Source organism: Ambystoma mexicanum, chromosome 1p (assembly GCF_040938575.1).
Source record: "Ambystoma mexicanum isolate Mex_15411 chromosome 1p, UKY_AmexF1_1, whole genome shotgun sequence".
NCBI classification, from domain to species: Eukaryota; Metazoa; Chordata; class Amphibia; order Caudata; family Ambystomatidae; genus Ambystoma; species Ambystoma mexicanum.
This window is the reverse complement of record NC_090921.1, coordinates 778,590,734-778,615,131: the sequence shown is the minus strand read 5'-3', so window position 1 is coordinate 778,615,131 and position 24,398 is coordinate 778,590,734. Positions and strand designations below refer to the sequence as shown.

General features: G+C 47.8%; 1 protein-coding gene across 5 annotated transcripts in view; it reads left to right on the top strand.

Annotated features, from left to right (window-relative positions):
• The window catches only part of DENND4B (DENN domain containing 4B), a 2,051,633-nt gene that overhangs the window by 1,416,654 nt on the left and 610,581 nt on the right, over positions 1-24,398 (top strand). For all 5 annotated transcript variants that reach the window (XM_069651381.1, XM_069651348.1, XM_069651357.1 and 2 more), the window contains one exon: positions 15,910-16,057. In XM_069651381.1, the coding sequence (XP_069507482.1) occupies positions 15,910-16,057 (148 nt within the window). The remainder of the gene's footprint in view (positions 1-15,909; positions 16,058-24,398) is intronic.

Here is a 24,398-nt window from a genome sequence, read left to right as displayed (position 1 = left end):
ATTTTACATGTACTCTCTTAATGACTGTTAGGTTTCACTTGTAGTACTTATTTTTACTTAAAGGCATGGTCCAGTAAAAATGTTTATTGTCCCTACGGGTCGGCCATGTTTTTTTAAGCCTAAGTGGCTCGATTTTAGAAAACTTTCCTATGGACCTTACCCAAATTTTCGTCCATTAAACGCACGCGAAAACAGGCACCAGGGAGCCGCCATTTTGTGATAATCCTATCACTTGCCGCATCGCCCTGGCTGACCTGATTCTGCGGCACTAAATCAATTCCCCCGCCCCTGAGCCTGACATTATCAAAACATTCATATTCCCCGCCTCTCTCCGTGACGTTACTGTGCTGCGTAGGCAAACGCGCCCAGTCGTCTTCTACGCGACTCCACACAGAACCCGGAAACCAACACAGACCATCTCACAACACAGCGCGCCACAATTCGGAATATGAAACTGTACTTTAAAATCAAACAGCAACACGGTACATTTGGTAAAGAACATTTATTTGACATTAAATGTTTAGAGAATATTCAGCAATTGCCATATGAACTCCGAAACCATTTATTTTCTTTTATCTGTATCCGCAGTGGTACACAGGGTGTTGCTTTTCGTTAAAAGAAACACTTTGGAAGCACGGTGAACCGCAAGGCTGTTCCATCAACTAGGCACTAGTCCATCGTAAAGGTTGATATGTTGCTTCTTGCCACTAGTACAGCGTAAGGGCATGTGGGCCCTTGGCGATCGTCCCATAAAATTGTCAGTGTGCTCCAGTTATTCACACGAAGCTGCAGGTGTCTCACGAAGAATACGTCTGCCTGTGTCTCAAACCGATGACAGTAGCAGAAGGGGAGCAAATACCTGTTATAAAAACAAAAAAATTATAATTCGTCTCACCAGCCGATCTTCATTAATATTACTCATTTTATTTATTACGGCCGATCAGAAACTATTTGCTTGCAAGGATAGTTCAATGGAGTAATCAATGCGAAAAGTAACGAAATAAATCGAGGCCAACACACAATGATAAACGACAGTCTACATGCGTGTGGAATGATATGATATATGATATGGCATTTGTAACGCGCCTATACACAAGTGTTTCAAGGCGCGACGAGGCAGGGGGGGAACAAGGGCAGACAGACAACGATCCTACTAGGCCAGGTGTCTTTCAGATCGCGCATGGGGAAGGGGGGAGGGGGTTAAAAGTGCTGTACATGGTTAGTCGAATACAAGATAAATAATAGGGCCAGCTGGTGGCAAGTGCAAGGTAAATGCCGGGAGAAGGGGCTGAAGGATACAGAGACAGTCCCGTAGTGCAGGTAGGCAGTGCAGGGAAAAGTGGCTGTGTCAAGGACCGAGATCGGTGAGACCAGTGGACCTGCATGTGCCCACTACGAACACGTTTTCCTTGCTTTTCCTAGCTCTTCATTCATGCATCCATTCATTAATTCTTCATTCCGGTATAAAAGCGTCTAAAGATTTACTCACATTATATTTGAAATTTCCATTGTGTCTCTTCGTAATGCAGTCTGTAAAACGGACCGTGCTCTTGACAACGATTTTTCGTATACTGAACTAAAATGAAACTCGGTCTAGTTTCTGAATTTTCTGCCTTATCGTCTCTTACGTTATTGCACACCCCCTTCAAATGTAGTTCTTTCGGCATGGTCCCTGTCTCAAGGTCAAAAAACAATAGACCCTTATACTTCCAGTGCGACTTGTGGGCCTCTTCTGGCCGCGAGCTGAAAATCAAAGCCGTTGTCCTTCGCATTCTTTATTTGCAATATCACGTAGTAAAGGCATCTGTGAGAACTTGAAGTTTAGAATCCCTCTATGTAGTGCGCCTCAATGTGCAAATGCAAACTGGCTTCTCTCCCAAATGCCACGGCCCGCTTGGCGCGTTCTAAGGCCCCCAATTTTGTCCCCGTTGTCTGCGAGCTTTGCAGCCCCAAAAAATCATAACTATGGAGACATTTAATTTTTGGCGGAAGGTCAGGGAAAGTATAAAGTACCACAAGAGTTGAGTTAAAAGTGAGATTTATTGTTTGTTTGTTTGTTTTATTATTTGCAATACGGAAGCCTCCCCTCCGTTAACAGTGCGCAGCATTTACATTTACATGAGATGAGACATGAGAAAAATATATACATACACATATATGAGGTGAATAGAGAGAATTCAAAGATGACACCCAGCTTGTTCGCCACCCATGATGGTGAAGGTAGGGGTTAGGATTACAGGTACACTGTACAATAACATTTATTTACAAAAAGACAATCGTATTGCAATTATTTAAACCGGGATTTGTACTTCACAACCAGCTGTGCTTCGGGTGGACATGGCACAGTTGCAATGTTCGGTGGCAATGGATCACTGCTCTGCACAGAAACGTCCAAAATTCCATATCTGTGCTTCTCTAACACAGCAACAATAAGGCCTTTCACAAAGTCGAACTGCATTTCATCATAGACTGGTTTGATCACCCATTGCTTACTTCGTTTTGAAAACACCTTAGTGTAGCGAGGCATCCTTACTTTACCCCTAGTCCTAGATTGTTCACGTCCGACATTGCTGTTATGTGCCAAGACCGCTAGTAGAGTGCGATGTTTCATGCCCCGAAAGCTAAAATGCAAGCGCTTTGGCCTGTACTTTAGGCACATATTGTGGAACACCTCCAAATCTCCTGTGTGACAGAATTCTGTCAGTCCTCTCAAATCTCTTGATAGAGTTTTTTCGAAAACAATCTTCTCAATGGCTTTGTGTGTCGGTGAAGATGGAATCAACCACTTCTTCTTCCGTGCCTCCTCTGGGGACAAAGGGCCATGTTCACATTGGTGGAAATGTTGATTTTCTGTCCAGCGGTGAACGTTGGTACAGTGGTGCATCAGTGACCGCCATTTTTCAAGTAGTATTTCCACTGAGCCTTCATAAGTTTTTGAGCTCCACCAAAGATGGTTGGTGATAGAATGGGACCACTGCAAAATACTTTCAAAACCTTTTTTTTTTCCTGCAGCTGAGATTTTCTTACTGATTGATTTAGTAAGATGCCATACGTCAAATTGATGATTAATATGCGGGAACTGCTCTCTCATTGTCTTGGCAATTGAAACGTGTCTGTCAGTGGCTATGAGGTCGATGTGCATTCCCCTTGATTGTAGATATTCCACTGATTTTATAAATCCTAGTTTCTCCATGGCCACTGAGGATGTACATTGTGTTACCTGCACGACCACCGAACTCACAATTTTCTTACTATCCATGTCCTGAAAGTGGTAGGTGCAGTACTTGGCAGAAAATCCAGGGCTGTCGCACTGTCCATCGCCGGCTAGCCTGAAACGTTTCCCTTCGAATGTACTTACTAGAGACAATTGTTCAATTTTCCAAGCATCACTAATGGCCGGAAACAGATAATCACGTTGGTATATGTAGTACCGCGATTTAGAAATGTAATGGAGTCCCACAAACTGAAAGAAAGCCTCTAACTTTCTAAAACTGGAGCCACTAAAAAGTGATGCAGCTGCACACAGTAGATTGCCTGCTGGCATTTTCCCCAGCATCGTTTGTGCAGACCATGAGAACCTATGATTTAATCTACAGGCGGCATTTATTTTGACGTTACTGCCTTTTATTTGACGAGTCACATTAATCAATGGCTTCCCACATACTTTCCCTCTAACGGAATGCACTCATTTCAGCATACTTATAATTTCCATCAAACAACTGTCGAATACAATGTATTTGCTCTCTTTCATTAGACTGTCATCCTGCGTCAACGTTGTTTCGGCCTGTGACTTTGCAGAGATTTCAACACATTGGAAAGTAATATCGCTGATATCAAGTTCTGATGCGTCTATGGATGCTGCAGCTGGTTCATTCTCTGTCATTTCGACATCTATTACTTCAACATTGATGGGAGAACACAACAATGTCGACATGTTTTTGGGTGGCAAATTTTTGGCGGGTGTAGATTGTGTGAATTGATCTGCAACTACTTCAGAGCTATCTTCAATACATTCAATATCATCTTCTTGTGGTGGTGCGGTCGCACTGTAGCAATGGTCCAATGCAACTTTGCTGTATTCTCCAAACACAGTTAATTCATGTTCTGGCCATTGGACATGAGCATCTCGAGCCTGAACACGCCTCGCCTCAATTAATAGTTCCTCCATAATGTACATGGTCTGCCAAGCAACATCTCTCATTCGCTTCACTGTCTGTGTATGTATAGTTCTGAAACACACGGGTAATTAGAGGAGAGATTGGAAAAGGGATGTTCAGTTTAAACACAAGATAAAGTGTAGTCCAATTGACTGGAAACAAACATAAAATATTCCACAGCACAAACATTTTTTTAAAGTTATGAACTGTTTGTAGCTAACCTTTTTTTGGGTTTTTTTCTTTGCAACTTTTTTGACTCGACCATCAACATCTGCACGCTGTAGCTCCGATTCGTTTCCGCATGTCCTCCCTTCCTCTTGCGCTGCAACGACTATATTTTCTGTATCCGCATAGACAGCACGGAATGAGGCTCCATCGTCTCCCTGAAACATAGTACTTTCATTACTATGTTTCAAAATATTGTTAGCATAAAACACACGTGAGGACGAACACACAGGTACAAGATTGTGTGCAACTATCAAACGACAAGTATTCGACCAGTGATGATCTATTTCTATGGAGCTGTCAGTATCCATACCTCTGGCTCTGCATGGACTCCCACTAATGATTGTATTGAAGAGGAGGCATCAGCATCACCCTGAAACACAGTACTTGCATTAGTATGGTTTTCAATATTGGAAACATAACACACACTTGGGGTCGACGGCACAGGTACATATAAAGAGATAACCACAAATGATGCATTGTCTAAAACAATCAAGGAAAATATAAATATGCAGATTTCATCGACTTATTTCTCCGATTCCTTTACATCTGCATCATCAAAATGGGATGTTGTGATTGTAGTGGAAGCTCCGTCGTCTCCCTGAAACACAGCACTTGCGATAATAGGGAAGAAAGTATAGCAAATGGAATCACGTTATATGATCACGCATTATGGAGCTGTCAGTATCCATACCTCGTGCTGCTGAAGAATATCTATGGATGTTGCAAATGTAGTGCGCACTTCCGAAAGCTGTTGCGCCGATTCGTATACGCATGGTCCCGCTTCCACTTCCCCTGGAATTACTTGAATGTCAGGCTCCACATCAAGTGCAGGGGTTGACGCTCCATCAACTGCCTGAAGCATAGTACTTGCATTAGTGAGGATTACAATAGTGAAAACATAACACACACCTGGGGTCGACAGCACAGGTACATATCAACGGCTAACCACGAATGAAACATTGTGTAGAACAATCAAACGACAAGAATTCCAGCTCTGATGATGACGCTCGATGGAGCTGTCAGTATCCACACCTCCTGCTGGTGAAGAACATCTAGAAATGTTGTAGATGTGACGGACGCTTCAGCATCTCCCTGAAACAGTACTTGCATTAGTATGGATAACACTAATTATAACTGAAAACAAACACCAGTGGACGATACCTAAGGTGTATATCAATTGGAAAGCACTAACCAAACATTCGGTAAAATAATTATCCAGCATTGGATCTTTCATGGATTCACATGCTTAGAATATTCCCCGTCGTCAGACTGGGACCCCTCGGTACACATATATAGCCTTTTCCAATCGGAAAACTTCCGACACTTTTGTGTCCTATCTACGTCCTTTTAGGACCCGCCTACGCATGCTCCGTAGGCCGTCCCCGTATAAGAGGCCCGCCCCCGCGGTTCCCCTTCAGATTTAAACCGTCTCCAAAGTAGTGGGATCTCCTCGCGTTGTCTTACTATTTTGTACAAGGTTGCGTTACTGGAATTTGAGTACAGAAAATGTCCTCCGGGTCAGGAAAAGCGCTGTTACGCCCATGCGCGACATGCGGCTTGAAAAAAGTTTACGAGGGGGACGGACACATGGATTGTATATATTGCCTCCACCCTCATCATTCGGCGGATAACTGCGACATATGCAAAGGGTTTTCTCAAAAAACCCTCAAAGACCGCAGTCGACGACTGGTGGCATGGCTGAATGAGGGAGCGGGGGCATAGCCCCCTTCGGAGGTAGGCTCCACACAATCGGCGAAAACATCACGCTGCGCTACCTCGTCGGAACCACCGACGAAGAAATCTCGACCGACGTAAAAAGAGTCGACTGGAAGTCACTCAACTAGAGACTCCTCGTCAAAGAAATCATCTTCATCAAAGGAAAGGAAATCCTCCTCGGGCGATCATCATAGATCGACCACGAGTCGAGAGTCGAGTAAAAGCAAGCCAAGTGTGGAAAAGGCGGGACCGCCAAAACCACCTGCTAAGTCACCGTCATCGACGGCGGCCCAGTCATCGGCCTCCACCCTGCCACTTACGCAGGTGGCATCCACCGTCCCACCGACGACGACGTCGACGATGGCCTCGTCGACGGGGGTTCTACAGGAGGCCTGGAGGCCTGAAGTTTTTGATCCGATCCCCCCGGATACTTTACTACAAGAACAGGCTGTGTTGCTGTCCTCGGAGGACGAGAATGAGAGAATAGCTGGCCCAGCAGACCTAGGGCTACGAGTGGCTGACAAGTCGTCTACGAGGGGATCCGTTATACCGGTATCTGCCCCTCTTCTCAATCCTCAATCTGTTTTGTCGTTGGAAATTCTGTCCACGCTTCAATCGTTGTTACAGTCGTTGGACCAGAGACTACCTCAGGCAAACCTGCCACAGTCACCCGTCGACGAGCCGGGCCCGTCCCGTCAACCGACGCACCTACGCACGCCAATCTCAGCACTGGCACAAGAGGAAGGTGAGCTGCCAGATTCGGAGTCTGACAGGGGAGCCATGTCGGATATCTCATCATACCCCTCCAGGGATCCAACCTGGGAGTCAGAGGTGGAGTTGGAAACCCCTAGAAGCCCAGCTCACCCGTCCCCTCCGGACGACATTGCGTCATTCCATTCTATGATGGAGAAGGCATGCAAAGAATTTGGTTTGTCCCAGGAAGAACAGAAAAAGGACTGTTTTTTGTTCGACCACATGGGTAAGAGAAGGAGGTCTGTGTTCTCGATACCAATACTAGACCATGTATGGAAGGAGGGGTTGCAGACAATGCGTCACCCGTTTTCAGAGCCGGCAGTGAAAGGACGCCTGGAAAAAAAGTTTAAGGCTCCAGAGTCTACCCCCAAGTGTTTATCCTCCCAATCAACGCCGGACTCGGTGGTGTCCGGCGGCAGCGGCGAGGAAGGCGAAGGCCCAGCACAAGTGCACGACTCCTCCTGAGAACGAAGCGAGACACCAAGATGCCTTTGGCAAAAAAGTGCTATCCGTGGGAGCGACCACAGTAAAGGCCGCAAACTCTCTGGCAATTGTTGCCAGATACGATAGGGAGATGTGGCACAGGCTAGCTCTGTTGCTTGATCATCTTCCGGAAGAGCATAGGAAGACAGCGATGTTACTCGTCCGAGAAGGTGAGGAAGCCTCAAATCACGCAATAAACATCGCGGTGGAACTCGCTGAGTCAGGCTTCAAGCAAGTCAATAATGGGGTCGTATTACGTCGACAGTCATGGCTTAATTGTACCTACTTCAGGCCAGAAGTACAATACAAAGTTTTAGATATGCCCTTTGGAGGGAGACCTTCTTTTCGGTGAGAAGGTGGACGAAGCCCTAAAGGGAATGAAAGAGGACACGGACACGGCACGTTCATTGGGTGCCCTCCAGAGTGGCAGAAACTACAAGTCTTTTCGTCCCTTTAGAGGGGCTTCAGGTAATTCACATACAACACACCGTTCTGGGGGGGAAGAGTTTCAGCATATGTCGACGAATGGGAACGAATAACGACGGATCAATGGGTGCTGGATACTAACGGACACTCTCTACAATTCAAACACAGCCCTCCGCAAATTCCACCTGCGTTCACCGCTCATTCCTATCTGAAGATACTGCAACAAGAGGTAACACTCATGTTAGCAAAGGGCGTGATAGAATTAGTTCCAACATCACAGTGAGGTCAAGGAGTCTACTCAAGATATTTCGTCGTAAAAAAGCCGAACGGCAAATGGCATCCCATTTTAGACTTACGCGATCTCAACAAATCTTTGAAGAGCCTCAAATTCCAGATGCTCACTCTGCAGGAAGTGATCCGCGCCGTTCAAGAGGGGAATTTTCTAGCGTCCCTGGATTTACAGGACGCGTATTTCCATATTCCAATGTGTCGGAAACACAGGAAATTCCTAAGATTTGTAATAGGGCGGACTCACTACCAATTCACGGTTCTTCCTTTTGGGCTCAAGACCTCCCCCAGAACGTTCACGAAATGCCTGGCTCCAGTAGCGGCCTGGCTAAGGAAGCAAGGCCACCATGTATACCCATACCTCGACGACTGGCTGGTAAGGGGATCCTCCCCAGCGTCGACCAACAGAAGTTTACAAGCCACCATGCAGCTTCTACAACAGCTGGGATTCGCCATAAACTTCGAAAAATCCTCTCTGCAGCCATCGAGATCGCTGGGGGCACAATTCGAGACCCAGTTAGGGCTAGTGAAACCTTCTCTCGACAGAACCTCAAGACTCAATCAACAAGCATGCCGACTACGGCGAAACACCAATATCTCAGTGAGAAAATACGTTTCGGTCCTAGGGGCCATGGCATCCTGCATCCATCTGGTGGAAAACTGTCGCCTATTCATGAGCCCAGTCCAGGAATTCCTCGCGGACCGATGGACGCAGGCTCAAGGATCGTGGTCAGACAAGATAACCATCGACGACGACAAGCTGCTTCGGACCCTTCAGTGGTGGCAGAGTTTCCACAATCTGAACAACGGCGTACCCCTACAGGAGCCGGAGTTTCAGCGAACCATAGTCACGGATGCGTCCCTAACCGGATGGGGAGCTCACATGGGTGCTCTCCAAACGCAGGGTCGCTGGTCTCCAACGGAGTCACTCCTACATATAAACGTGTTAGAACTCAGAGCAGTACGATGGGCCTTGAAGGCATTCCTACCACACATCAAGGGCTCACGAGTACGAATACTGACCGACAATACAACGGCCATGTTTTATCTGAGGAAACACGGAGGGAGGAGATCAAGAACTCTTTGCATAGAAGCCCAGAAAAATGGCATTGGGCATTAAAGCACGAAATTTCCATTGTGGCTCATCACCTTCCAGGAGTGAGGAACTCCCAAGCAGACTCCCTCAGCAGAAGCATGGCCCAGATACACGAGTGGGAAATGGACACAGTTCACCTGATGAAAGTGTTCGAGAAATGGGGTCACCCCCCTCTGGACGCCTTCGCGACCAAAGACAACAAGAAATGCGAGCAATTCGCAAGCAGATGGCCTCAAGAGGGCTCCAGGGGGGAGGCATTCTCCTTCCCATGGACGGACATGTTCCTCTATGCTTTTCCCCCTGTTCCCCCTCATACGGAGGACAATACAGTGGATACGCAGATACAATTGCCGGGTAATTCTAGTGACACCATACTGGCCAAGGCAACCGTGGTTCTCCGACCTGCTTCACCTGTCGCTGGAACATCCCATAGGGTTTCCGAAAGCCCCGAACCTACTATCCCGGGACAACGGCACGGTGTGGCATCACGACCCGGACAGTCTCAACCTTACAGCCTGGCTCCTGACTTTTCAGAGTTCGGTGCTTTAGACGTTTCGGAGGATTGTCAAAAAATTGTGCAGGCGGCTAGAGCCCCTTCTACAAACAAATCCTACTCCTATAAGTGGCGGAGGTTCTGTGAATGGTGTAGGGGACAACAGGGCCTACAACCGTTGTCGGTGACGCCGGAACAAGTTCTACCTTACCTGCTCCACTTGGCGGAGAGGGGATTATCCTTCGCATCGATAAAGGTGCACCTGGCGGCCATCTCGAGGTTCACAAGGAAAAGGCAGTCGTCTCCTCTATTTAGCGACAGACTTGTAAAACACTTCATGAGGGGTTTATTTCGAGCTTTTCCCTCGGAAAAACGTTTCCCCCCGACTTGGAGTCTCAACACAGTGTTGGCAGGCTTAATGAAACCGCCTTTTGAGCCTATGGCCACGTCCGACAAAAAATTCATTTTGTGGAAGTTGGCATTCTTGATGGCTATCACATCAGCTAGAAGAATCTCGGAACTGCAAGCGCTGGTCGTAGACCCGCCATACCTAAGATTCTTTAAGGACAAAGTAGTCCTGGCAACTAATCCTATGTTCGTCCCAAAAGTTCCGACAGTGTATCACAAACACTCGTCCATTGTTCTCCCTACTTTCTTCGCCACACCATCATCGGCAGCAGAAAAAGCTCTTCATACCCTGGACGTTAAGAGGGCTCTGAAATTTTACCTACATCGTACACAGGAATTCCGGTCTACTAGACAACTGTTTGTCGCATATGGTCCGTCGATGAGAGGAAAAGCAATCTCTAAACAAGGATTGGCTCGATGGGTCTCATCGACGATTGCGTTTTGTCACTCTAAGGCCGGAAGGCCACTGCAAGGACATCCTAGAGCCCATTCTACAAGATCGATGTCATCCTCAACAGCTTTATGGGCAGGAATTCCGTTGACGGACATATGCCAAGCTGCGGCATGTTCAGTGCCCCGCACGTTTACCCGCCACTACTGCCTTGCCAGGCAGCATGCGGACGAGGTGCAGATGGGAAGAGCTGTCCTGCGCCATCTGTTTCAGTAAGGTAAGCTACACGCTGTGGAGAATCTGTTGTCTACCTTTTTTAATGACAGTTTATTTTAGGTGGGTAAGGTTATATGCAGTAACTTATTCCTACTGTACATATGCATTGTGTAGTATGTTGAGGGTATATTACATTACATTCTCACCGCCGTCTCAAGTGTTACTGCTATACAATCTATTCTAAGCATGTGAATCCATGAAAGATCCAATGCTGGAGAAGGGAATAGTTTCTTACCTGTAACTCCATTTCTCCAGCATTGGTATCTTTCATGGATTCACATGCGCCCGCCAACCTCCCCGGAATGTAATGTATTTAATTGATAAATTTAACCCTTCCTACTTTGGAGGGGCCGAAATCTGAAGGGGAACCGTGGGGGCGGGCCTCTTATAGGGGACGGCCTACGGTGCATGCGTAGGCGGGTCCTAAAAGGACGTAGATGGGACACAAAAGTATCGGAAGTTTTCCAATTGGAAAAGGCTATATATGTGTACCGAGGGGTCCCAGTCTGACGACGGGGAATATTCTAAGCATGTGAATCCATGAAAGATACCAATGCTGGAGAAATGGAGTTACAGGTAAGAAACTATTCCCTTACACAATAGAATAAAACTATTACTTGACATGCATAAAACAAGTCTGTAGCGGATTAGCCTAGTAAGATTACCTGATACGCGCTAGAAGTGGTTGATAACTGCGACCACGTCAAGGATGTAGAATGTTCTTGCTTCAGATTCAAGGGATAGTCAAGAAGTTGTAAAGGTAAATTAATGATTGATAATGAAATGCCAATATTAAAAATAGCCATGTAAGGCGACAGAATACTTGAAAAATGGTCAATACAGCACAGTTCCCTGTTCCCATACATATACATTTCGTTTGTGGGTTATGAAATCGAAAAAGAATATATTGATAAATGTCATTATTCAAAAAGCTATACACTCATATCAATATCGAAATTATTACAAGGGATAGAACACCTACAATATCAATTAATCCATTCGGCTACCTACACACTACCGCAAGGCTTAAAGCTAAATCCGGACACTTGACTCACCGGTGGCGGAATGTGGACGAATAGAGTGGGAATAGGATTTTCGATTAATTTCCGTGTCGTTCGCCGTTTATTCTTCTTTGTTACCCAAGATGATGTGTACATGTCCAAGGAAAAGTGCCGGCTGCAGATGCAGTATCGATCACCCCTCTTGTCCTGTAAGACTTGTTGGACTCTACTTTCCAGCTCATCCAGTGGATATCCGCAATGTCTGACCCATTCTCTTATTCGATCAACAGTTTTCGGGAATAGATGCATTGTAGTGCCTTCAGATTTCGCATGGGTCTTCGAAGGGCAACCGCTAATCGAACAGGCAGGCATTGTTGATAAATCTGAAAAGTAAATATCGACATTATTATACAATCTTCATGAATAAAGATTTGATACAAAAGTAAATGAATCATACAATGATCAATGCAAGGTTTTTTTTGGTCGCAGGAACTATACCAGTTCATTATGTGCGGCTAAGTATTTGCATAAATTGCAGAAATGTATAAATGATGTGACTAAATCTGGACATGTGACTCGTCCCTTGGATGTTCTGTCTTCCACGAGAAGGAAACATGCTTACATTATAGACTGGACCCCCGAAGGATGCAATTAGATGACAATAGACAAAGATGAAAATAAATAGATCTATTGATAGCATAGCAATGGAAACTCAAGTCATTAGCAATGAGACCAATGAACATAGCACTATTGTGTACTCTACTCGCAAATAGATAGAAATTTAAAAATCTGCGAAATATGACTAGGATACATGGCCTTACCTTGACCAACAAACAGTTGGATTCAGCAAGCAGAGCAGTATGTTGCAGGAGAATAGGTGGGTGGCCACAGGTAGCACACTGATGGGTTTGCTCTAAGCGGTCACAGAAGTTCACGGATAGCACGACGACGAGCAGATTAGCGTAGATCTCAGTGGTTGCCAGGTAGCACGTTCAGGAGTTGACTTGCAAAGCTCAAAGATGTTCTCATGAGACATATCAAGTGGTTTATAAAGTATTAGAAACAGGGGTGTGTTTGTCAATGAATGATGTATGCATGTCGTGGTATAAGGGGGGCGGCCTGCTTCAAGGGGAGGCCTGGCTGGAGACACGGGTCTGAGGAGACCATGTCACCGATGGCCGCTTGGCGTGGGATACCTTTTGAAGTGTACATGCAGTTTGGCACCTTGGCCTTTCGCGCCCTTGACAGCGCGCATCCCCGGGTGCGAACCGCCTTTGATAGAGGGGGTGGGATGGATGGGCCTGGGGCATGCAGATAAGGCACAGGAAGACTGCCGAATGGAGACACACTTATGTGGACTGCAGGGGGCGGCCTGCTTCAAGGGGAGGCCTGGCTGGAGACCATGTGACCGATGGCCCCTTGGCGTGGGATACCTTTTGAAGTGTACATGCAGTTTGGCACCTTGGCCTTTCGCGCTCCTGACAGCCCCCCATCCCAGCGCTCATCCACTGTCTCGAACCGCCTTTGATAGTATATCGTTGCTTATCAATAACAAATGCCAAATACCGAAGATTCTTGTGAGCACAGACCCACACTTCAACCGGTGTATTATAGTGGTCAAGACCCTAAGGCCTGTATAATCCAATGGTAATTATTAGTATAGATATATGTGTGACTTTTATAGAGACATAACCTACTGAAAGACTTTGAACAAGTGTTATTTAGTGCATGCATTATCGAGAATATGTTATGTTAGCTTAGATAGATAGTGACCACCCTGCTTCACAGCGACCAGACCTTCACCCATTCGGGTCACAGATGTCTGACGTCCATCCTTGAATGGAGACACACTTGATTCATTTAAAAAATCAAAACAACCGTTGTTAAAATATATGTGGTATTTAATTTTGTATCTTATTTTCATGACACAAAAATACAAGACTTTAAAGATATTATACAGGTCAGGTTGCAGCACAGCGAGAGAAAATCCCCTGTACTGACCGCTGTCACTCGGGAACGTTTCTCTAATGGCACGAACGGCACAGGCGGGTATCACTCTTTGAACGCGGTGTCCAAGCCTCCCGTGGAGCCACCATGTAAAGGAACGATAGGCCACCAGCCTGTACCACCTGTGAAAAGGAATGAAACAAACTGTTTTTAAATGACCAAGATAAGTTTAATAAAAGTTTGTTGTCAATGACAATTCTTGTAACTAATGGCATTCTGCACGGACAAATGCTATCTAGACAATGCACACTATTGAACGACTTTCATGCGTTACTATGATATGAATATATAATTTTGGATATAGTAGAACAACATGAAATAGGAGTGGCATGACAAGCAGAGTATACTTACTTGTTACTCGGATTACAAGGACGAACAGTTGCGCGAAGTTCGTGCATAAGCACCATCATTATTCTCAACACGGCCCGTGTGAGGCAGGCTGCCCTGAAGTCTGGCAGCTCGGTGATGCATTGCGGTCGTGGCTCGCCTTCCGAAATGTAGGCCAGGCATCCCGAGTTTTCTCGGCAGCAGCAGTTCTCCTCCTCGGTTGGCATTAGCTCGCACCGATTGCATGTGCACCAGGTGGAGACGCCGTCCATGCGACTAGGCCCAGGCTCTTCATCTGTTGAATCGTCCTGCCAACTGCCGTCCGAATCCCCATCGTTTTCACGTGCTTCCCTTTCCAGTAGTTCCTCCTCGGTATACTCGGGCTCGTACATGTAGGGCATTATTGTAGCCATTGTGTGGTAAACAGAGTAAAATAATTTACCGAGATGGTACAGGTGTTCACACGGGCTACAAGCGGCGAAGGTAGCTGACCAGAGCACAGAAACGAGTCACAAAATACTCTAAGTAACACAGAGAGAGGAATGGAATCGAAAATCTGCTGCTGTGTGTTGTGAAACGGTCTGTTTATACTTATTGAGGAAAGAGGCGTCCTGATATTTCCATGGCGACACGTCATTAGCTGAAGCGCAGCGAATGTTGACACAAGACGTGCTTTGGCGTTGGGAAATGGGCGGTACGAGTCTGCTGATGACAGGCTCAGGGGCGGGGGAATTGATTTAGTGCCGCAGAAGCAGGTCAGCCATGGCGATGCGGCAAGTGATAGGATTATCACAAAATGGCAGCTCCCTGGTGCCTGTTTTCGCGTGCGTTTAATGGACGAAAACTCGGGTAAGGTCCATAGGAAAGTTTTCTAAAATCGAGCCACTTAGGCTTAAAAAAACATGGCCGACCCGTAGGGACAATAAACATTTTTACTGGACCATGCCTTTAATAGACATTATATCTGTAATTTGTTATTAAATGTATATTTTCAGTTGTGGGGTGTTTTCTTTGCCTAACTGCGTGGACCACCTGGGATTGTTCAGTGACCCTTTGCTTTGAGATTGACTGTGAAAGAACATCTTTTTAACCTGATGGAAATCAAATGGCGTGGTAGCACCCCAATCCACAGTGTCAAAAGCAGCTACTCGAGCAAAAGCAAAGTTTGCCTTGGAAAATTAAAACTGCTCCAATGCGAGATAACTTGTCCTTTCCATTTGTATTCTTCTTGATCATGTTTTTACAAAATAATAAGGAATGGTACATCATACTTAGGTAACTTGAGAGCTGTTAAAGAGTAGGAGTCAACTGCAGGCTCTCTGCTACCTCTGCAGAGAGGCAAATCCTTCACCGTGCAGTGTCAGCTGAGTGGTGGACTGGGTACCGACCTGATGGTGTCTCCATGCCAGATAACTAGGCACTAATCTCTGTCTTCAAATAGAAGTGTCTTGCTTAAAATACTGTGCATTCTTCAGATCGGAGGGTCTGCAGATAGGAGCATCAGATTGCAGACATTATTGGCTGTCTGGAGATGTTATTATTCACTGCCTACAGAAGGTTCAGGCTTCATGTACTGTGTCTAGACAGTAGAGGATAAGGTTGTATTCCCTGAACAGGGTTGCTTCATTTCGTTTAGGTACAGAGGGACACATAAGTTTCAGTGAATGTGCCTAATGGGTAGTGACGTTTCCTGTCTACCTGATGGTGTAAGGGGAGGAGTGAAAGCTAATTGTAATAACAGTAGTTGATAAGAAGATGGTCGGCAATGAAATAAGGCGGGGGTCGAGGCATGTATGTCAGGAAGGTGAAACGTACCTTTGGCTCTGTTGCAAGTCTTTATTTTATGGGGCATTTTTCAGGCCGTGCTGGAGAGTAAGTGGCCGTCGGCTACCCAGGGAGGAAGACTCCGTTGGGCCAAGTTAAGAAATGTGGTTCTTGGGACAGCTCAATTCCGGCAACCATTAAAGAAAAGGAAACGTCAGGAAGCCCCCACGTTCAACATACAAGGTGAGCCTAGATTGGAGATGGTGGCACACCATTGTGTGAGGTCTTTTTGTAATGTGTGTACCTGTGTTGATGTGAGAATTCATATGCTGTGCATATAGGGGTGTGAGTTTTGTTAGTTCTCAACGTGAGTGCAAGCTCTCTGTGCTCTGCGTAGCTGTGACTTGTCGGTGTGACCTGTTCATGGTGTTCAGGATAACTTTATTTTTGTTGACTGCTTCTAGGGTGTGATCTTTGAGGATGTTGTTTGCAGGCACAAGTATGACCTGTACCTTTTACCTTTATTTATGTATCCATGTATGTTTGGGATTCGTAATATGCATGGCATTTGTCCACATTGCATGTATGTGATTTACTGGAGTGTTAATCATTTCAGTGTATTCATTTAGTTCACATTTAGGTATTTTCATGTACATAATTCTCCTATACAAATTCCAAAGTCTGTCACAATTAATTTAATAATAAGTATATACATCTTTCAAATCACAAAAAGGCCCTGTAATACAAGAACCCTTCAGGGATGGGTCCCCAGCTACTCAACAACCCTCTCGGGCCTCTAAGAGTCCATCTTTCGGGAAGTACTTGAAAACCAGGATCAAAAAAAGGAGGATAGAGGCAAGAGGTACACACTACTCAAACAGTATGAAACAATGCAGTACCAGTGAGATATATCGCATTATGGTGTTATGAGTCTACTGAAGAGACATTAGGAAACACCTGAATTGCAGTACCCTCAGACCCTCATGTTAAGATGGATTTCTAGAATCTGGCCTTGTGGACAACATTTAGGAGGTTACCCTAATTAGAGTGAACAGGGGATCTCTGGAGAGGTTAGCTAAAACCCAATCAAGGTAAACGTGGTGAGCAATCAAGGCTTTTCTCAAGAGAGTGGTGCCACAGGTCCAAAATGAGTCCACACAGTAAGGTACAAAATAATTAGGCAGGGATGTATAAAAACCCTTTTATTATTTTGGGCATTAAACACACACTGACAAATGAAACAATCAGGTGATAATATTGCACAATACTCAATAATAAATATATATACAGTCACCATAGGTTCTTAAAAAGCATTCAGTGATTTACATTAACAAAGGAGGTAAGTAAAGTGATGCAGTAGAGGGGGTACCAAGTCACAAGTTATATATTCCCTAACTTGAGCAGTCCAATCCCTAAGGAAAATGTGGCTGTGTGCCCAAAAGTCACAGGAGCCACAATGCTTCTACCAGGAATGCATCTGTAGCAGGTAAATTACTTGTGTCGGTGATTGTTCAACAAAAAGAGATGCAAAAAAGTTCTCCAGCATGGGGTCTGACATGGCTTCAAATGCTCATGAATATTTCCTGTTGTCAGGCTGGGAATCCTCGGTAAAAGAAAAAAACAGTTTCACTTTCAATTAAAAACTGTATTTCGAGAGGATTGGGTCCTCCAACGTATTCCATATCTATGACAGGTAATCACCACAGCTGTGCTGCTTTGGAAAATGTTCGCCTCCTGCGTCAATGACGTCGATACGCTGTCCTCGAGGGCCTCCGTCGAGCCGACGTCACCGGATGTTATAAGTAGGACGCACGACGCCCGTAGCCTCAGTTCCGTTTTTTCCACAAATGTGTTCACTTTGGAGATCTCGGCGCGCCTCGGTTCTTCTGAGTTTCTGTCGGTTCTTTCGAACTTGTTCATATTGTGAAGATCATGTCTCCGTCTTCTTCCACCCCCGCGGCCGGGTTTTAAGAAGTGTCGGGACTGCGGGTCCAAGATGTCGTTGCCAGACTCGCACAAAGCCTGCCTCTGGTGCCTCGGTGAGGACCACGACACGGATGATTGTGTTGACTGCCAGTGGCTTATGTCCAAGGCCTTGCGGGAGCGTAAGAAGAAGCTTTCTATAGGTAAGGTGGCCAAGCCCAGGAATTCAAAATCCACCGGGCTTTCGACTGACGATTCGAGGGGTGACTCTCCGCATCGTCGGCGTCAGTCCGGGGGGGTCTCGGTCCCGCCATTCCTCTGCCTCTTCGAGGCACTCAAGGAAGCGACGCCACCCGGTCGTCTTCCCCGTCCTCGTCCGAGGGCTCCGCCCATCGGCGGGTTGCTTGTCCCAACAAGCATTCCACTCCTGCGGAATGGGATTCATTTTGGCAGGAGATAATGGTGATTTTTCAGTCGCAGGGCTCCGTTCCTTCCGCATCGTCGAAAGACGCTGGGCGTGACCGTTCTCGAGCCACCGCTCGCACGCCTTTGGGCTCAGATGGTCGGCGCGATCATCGAGCACCTTCGAGGTCTCGATCAGACAAGGCGGATCGTTCTAGACATGCCCGCTCCAGGTCCCCGTCCTCGATGCCCTCGAGACCCTCGGAGCTTGTGAGGTCGTCGAGGGACTCTCTCGAGGCTCTGCCTCCGAGGAAGCCGTCGACGCCATCGGCGCTCAGGCTGTCGAAGGACACGCTCGGGGCTCCGCCCTCGAGGACTGTGTCAAAACCTTCAGCGCCACGCTCAACGTCGACGGCGATTCCATCAACGCCCTCGATGCCTTTTGAGGCTGCTTTGTCGGAGTTTCCCCGTGGCACAGGGGAAACCCCTAGAAAGGCTCTGGCCAAGGCTAAAAATGTCTTCGTCCCTTTTTCTGTGCCCCCATTCCAGCCTATGGATTATATTTCTGAGGTGGAAGAGGTGTCTGAGAAAGAAGGTTTGGTTCCTGATGAGGTACCTGACAAGGTTTTGTCTGGTCATAGCCAGATTGAAGACTTGCGTCAGTCGTTGCACGATGCCAGTGGTCTGGACACCTCTCTGGAGGTGGAGTTCGGTAGGCCTGAGCCTGGCACCCACGCCGAGTCCTCGTACCGGCGTCTTATGTCGAGGGTCACGGAATACTTGGGGTGGTCTGCGCCACCAGTGGATTTTCTGCAGGATGACATGACGGATATCCTTGACCAAGGTCTACCAACTGACCCGGTACTGCCATTCCATATGGCCTTGCAGAGAAGGGTGGCAGCGGCTTGGACTGCTCCAGAGAGTCTCCCGACAGTGAGCAAGTCTTTGCCGAAGAAATATCGTCCAGCCAGTAGCAACCCCAGCTACTTGACTACGCACCCCACTCCGGAGAGTGTGGTGGTGCAAGTGGCTAAGGCCCCGGCAAAACAGACGTCGTACCCTACCATCCCTCCTGATAGGGACGACAAAGTTTTTATGGCTGGGCGAAGAAAGTGTTTTCTTCGGGGGGGGGTATGGCTTTACAGGCAGCCAACTCCATGTGTGCCTTAGCACGTTGCACTCATACTCTGTGGAATTAGCACGTTTCACTCATACTTTGTGGAATTGTGTCTCTTTGAACGTATTCCCGAAGGGGAGGAACGGGATGGCTTTCTTGCTCTTGTTCATGATGGCAAGGATGCCATGTGTGAATCCGTTTGGTCGGGTCTGGACATAGCAGATTGCGTCAGCCGGTCCATGGCGGCGAGCACCGTAATACGCAGATTTGTGTGGTTGCGGAAGTCGGGGTTTGCTCCTGATGTGCAAAGCCGGCTTCTCAACATGCCCTTTGATGGTGACCATCTTTTTGGCAGCAAGGCTGACGAGAGCCTTGAGAGGTTGCAGACCTCCAAAGCTGCAGCGAAGTCGTTGAGCGCTGCAGTTCGCCAACCTCTGCCTTTTCGTCCTAGGGGACAGCAGTGGAGGGGAGGTTCCTCTCGATATTACTCATCCTTTAGTAGATCGAGAGGAGCTGCAAGTCAAAGGGGCCACCGTAGGAGTACCAGAGGTGGTAAACAAGGTACTTGAGGTGCCAAGGCCGCTTGGGAAGTTGCCTCTTTACCCTCAGGCAATGCCGCAGCTGCTTCAGCTCAGTCATGAGGCCATGTCCCATGGTTCGCCGGCTGGGGGAAGGCTGGCGCAGCATCTTGTAGAATGGCGTGCCATTACTTCAGATGTGTGGGTTCTGGAGATCATAGCCCACGGCTACTGTCTTCCTTTCCGGCAGAGGCCTCACGACAATCCACCAGGGAATCTCTCTTTGAAGAGTCCAGATCCACTCCTTGCGTAGGAAATACAAGCCCTGCTGGAGAAAGGCGCTATAGAACTGGTGCTTGTAGCGGAGAGGAACAAGGGATGGTATTCCCCTTATTTTTTGATTTCGAAGAAAGACGGAGGATTGAGACCCATCATGGACTTGCATGGTTTGAACAAGCTCCTTGGGAAGGACAAGTTCAAGATGGTTACTCTCTCTCAAGTCCTCCAGGCCCTTCAACTTCAGGACTAGTTTGTGTCTCTTGACTTCAAGGACGCTTACTTTCATGTGCCGATCCATCCCAAGCACAAGAAGTACCTGAGGTTTGCGGTTGGCGACTCGCACTTTCAGTTTCTGGTCCTGCCGTTCGGATTGACCTCCGCCCCAAGGGTTTTCACCAAGCTCATGGTGGTGTGGCAGCATATCTCAGGAAAGGGGGGATTCACGTCTACCCCTACCTGGACGTTTGGTTGATCAGGGCGCGCTCTCCCGCGCAAGTCCTGGATCATCTGTCAGTCACCTGCCACTCCCTTCACAAGCTGGGCTTCTCCTTCAACTTAAAGAAGTCCCACTTGACGCCAACTCAGCGGCTCCGGTACATCGGAGCAGTGCTCGACACATCCCTGGGGCAGCGTTTCCCTCCCCAGGTGAGGGCTCATCACATTCAGCACATGGTGCACAAGTTTCAACATGCCCAGAGCCTCCCGGCGTTCGAGTTCTTGAGGTTGCTCGGCCTCATGGCATCCTGCATTCTTCTGGTGCCAGAGGCCAGGTTGCGGATGAGATCTCTGCAATGGGCTCTCAAGATGCAGTGGTCACAGTCCGCCGGCAGGATGTCGGACCCCGTTCAGGTGCCGCCCTCGGTCGCCCAGGACCTTCTGTGGTGGGCCAACAAAGGCAATCTGATGAGGGGGGCTCCATTTTGGCTACTCTGGGCAGAGGTGACGATTGTGATGGACGCATCCCTCACGGGATGGGGAGCTCATGCCAACAAGTTGACCATCAGTGGTCATTGGTCTCCGTCAGAGTCCAGACTCCATATCAATCTGTTGGAGCTGAGGGCCGTCAGGCTTGCCCTGAAGGCTTTTCTGCCGACTGTGCGAGGAAAGAATGTCCTGATTCTGACGGACAACACAGTGGCCATGCACTACCTCAACAAAAAGAGGGGGCAGGGTCACTTCCTCTGTGCAGGGAGGCGATGCAGCTCTGGTTCTGGGCCATCCAGCAGGAAATTTCGATCTCAGCAGTTTATCTGGCCGGAGACGAAAACGAGACGGTGGACGCTCTGAGCAGGCAGAGCACGATCTCTCACGAGTGGGAGTTGGCTCAGGAGATTCTCCTGGAGATCTTCGCCCTTTGGGGGACCCCACAAGTGGATCTCTTCACCTCCAGTGTCAACCGGAAGTGCGAAAGGTTCTGCTTGCGGGAATTTCCTCCCAAGAGGAGCCTTAGGAGACGCATTCGTGGTGGAGTGGTCCTTCCCACTGCTGTACGTGTTTCCTCCAGTCCCCATCATCCCGCAAGTGCTGCGGAGGTTACGGAGGTTCGGTTCCCGGATGATCCTCATTGCCCCGGCATGGGCCTGCAGACCGTGGTACCCGGACCTTCTCGACTTGTCCATCTGCCCTCCACGTTGTCTTCCCTACCGAGATGATCTGCTCTCACGGGAGGGGGGGGGTCAGGTTCTGCATCCAGAGGTCAGATCCCTCAACCTTCACGCTTGGCTTCTGAAAGGTTGAGGTATAAGGATTGTGACCTCCCTGAAGACGTGATGGAGGTGTTGCTTTCGGCCAGATGGCCGGCAACAAAGTCCCTGTACCGTTGCCGTTGGAGAAAGTTCTGCGACTGGTGCAGGGTTAAGAATGTGGTTCCTTTTTCATGTGACATTCCTGTGGTGATGTCTTTTTTGCCTTCCTTTGCCCACAAGGGCCTGCAAGTGGGTACCATTAAAGGTTACCTGGCGGCGCTGTCCATATTTAAGCGCTCATCTGAGGAGTGTTCTTATTTCAAAATTCCTTGAATTTCTCAGTTTCTGAAAGGGCTTACTAATGTGTTTCCACCATCACCTTTCCAGGTGCCCGGTTGGGATTTAATCTTGTTCTAAAATTCCTAATGGGTTCTCCATTTGAGCCTTTACATTCCTGTCCTTTGAGACTGTTAACCCTCAAAACTGTATTGTTAGCTGTGGTTACTTCCACTCGCAGAGTGAGTGAGTTGCAGGCACTTTCTGTTAAGCCACCCTTCACAGTGTTTCATAAGGACAGGGTTGTCCTTATAGTCCGTCCTTCGTTTCTTCCAAAAGTTGTATCGGAATTTCATTTAAGCCAGAAGGTCATTCTTCCGGCATTCTATCCTCCTCCGCATCCTGGGAAGGACGAGGAGAGGCTCCATAGGTTAGATCCTAGGAGAGCTTTAAGTTTCTACATTTCACACATGTCCCGGGTCAGAGTGGACGATCAGCTCTTTATTGGTTACGCTGGAAGGCATTTGGGACAAGCTGTTATTAAGCAGACTTTGTCTAGATGGATTATCTTGGCAATTTCTGAATGTTACCACTTGGCGGGTAAGGACCCTCCGGTAGGCTTATGGGCCCATTGTACTAGGGGTATGGCTGCCTCTACTGCCCTGCAGACTCATCTGTGAAGCAGCCACTTGGGCTTCGGTCCAAACGTTTGTAGGACACTACTCCCTAGATTCCATCCATGGGCAGGATCTGGCCTTTGGTAAGGCGGTCCTTTACTCTGCAATTTGATTGGGCATTCTAAATTTCTATATTCTGAATTCTTTTCCCTCCTTCATGCGTTGGTACTGCTTTGGGAGTCTGTCATAGATATGGAATACGTCGGAGGACCCAATCCCCTCGAAGAACATGTTACTCTCTTACCTGGTAACGTTCTTTCGATGGGATGGTCCGACGACGTATTCCATATCGCTCCCTCCCTACCTGCCCCACTACAGAATATCTTATGCGATTGCAGCTTACGTTTCCGCAAGGCTTTCTGTGGTCATACTGGCAGAAGATTGGTGCCACACGTTCTGGGGAAAAAACGACAACTGAGGCTACGGGCGTTGTGCGTCCTACTTATAACATCCGGTGACGTCGGGTCGACGGAGGCCCTCGAGGACAGCGTATCGACGTCATCGACGCAGGACGCAGAAAATTTTCCGAAGCAGCACAGCTGTGGTGATTACCTGTCATAGATATGGAATACGTCGTCGGATCATCCCATCGAAAGAACGTTACCAGGTAAGAGAGTAACTTGTTCTTCTCCTCTTAACCTATCACTGTCCTCTGGGTCATACTGCCCCATCCAATGACAGTCCTCTCCCTAAGCCCCTCCTCTGTCAGCCATCTTCAGATTTTTACTGCACGCTTCAGTGTTGCGAGTCGTTGAATTTGCTCTGCAAGCTATTTGTACGTTTATGTGTGTTTTCGATGGAAAAAGTTAAATTTTTGTTCAAAAGGTGCCTACCGCCGCTGATTCTTTGAGGGTAGCTCCCATGGCTCAGAAAGTGTCCCTGCCCCCAAGGCACGACATCGCCACAGTGACTTTGGCAAAGTCGGCAGGCACGCCAGAAGGGGTGAAACAGACCCAGACCCCCGGTTCAAGAGCCTCACAGGGCAAAAAAGGGGGCGGGTCAAGTAGGCCCTGAAACAGCCCTCCCAGGCCCTTACCCAAACCATGGAGGTGTCGTCCACGGACGATGAAGAGCAAGAGTCCTTACTTACGGTCCACCCGGATGTTGAGGACGGCAGCGCAGGGCCTAGTATTCCTGTTCTGCCTTCTCAGATGAGGGACATTTCCTTGGATATTCTGTCGACTCTACACACCTTGATGTCAGAGATCCAGATGAAGATACCTCTGGTTCCGGTACCTGTGGTCCCCCAGGTCCCATATCAACCTCCAGCGAAGGAAAGTAAGCGTCATCCGACGCCCCCATTTCAGCCTCCTCCACCATGTCTGGTTCCTTCTCCCCCAGCAGATCCATGTATGGGATGGATATGTCCACGACAACGGATGATGACAAAGACATGCAACGGTGAATCACCACATCTAGATGCTCCACATAGGGTGTCCCCACCGGATGAGGTGAGTTTGTTCAACTCCAGTATCGCCAGGGCCTCTGAGCTATTCCAGCTGGTGCTTGAGGAAACCAAGAAGGAGGGCTTCTTGTATTTAAAAGCACGAGGCCAAGAGGAAGATTATCATAATGGTGCCTTTTCTGGATGATGTTTGGGAGAAGGGCCTGGCCCTCATGAAGAAACCTTGCACGGCTCCAGCCAAACGGGGTACGCTGGAGAAGAAATATAGGGTGCCAGAATCCGCACCCAAGTGCCTGAGGTCG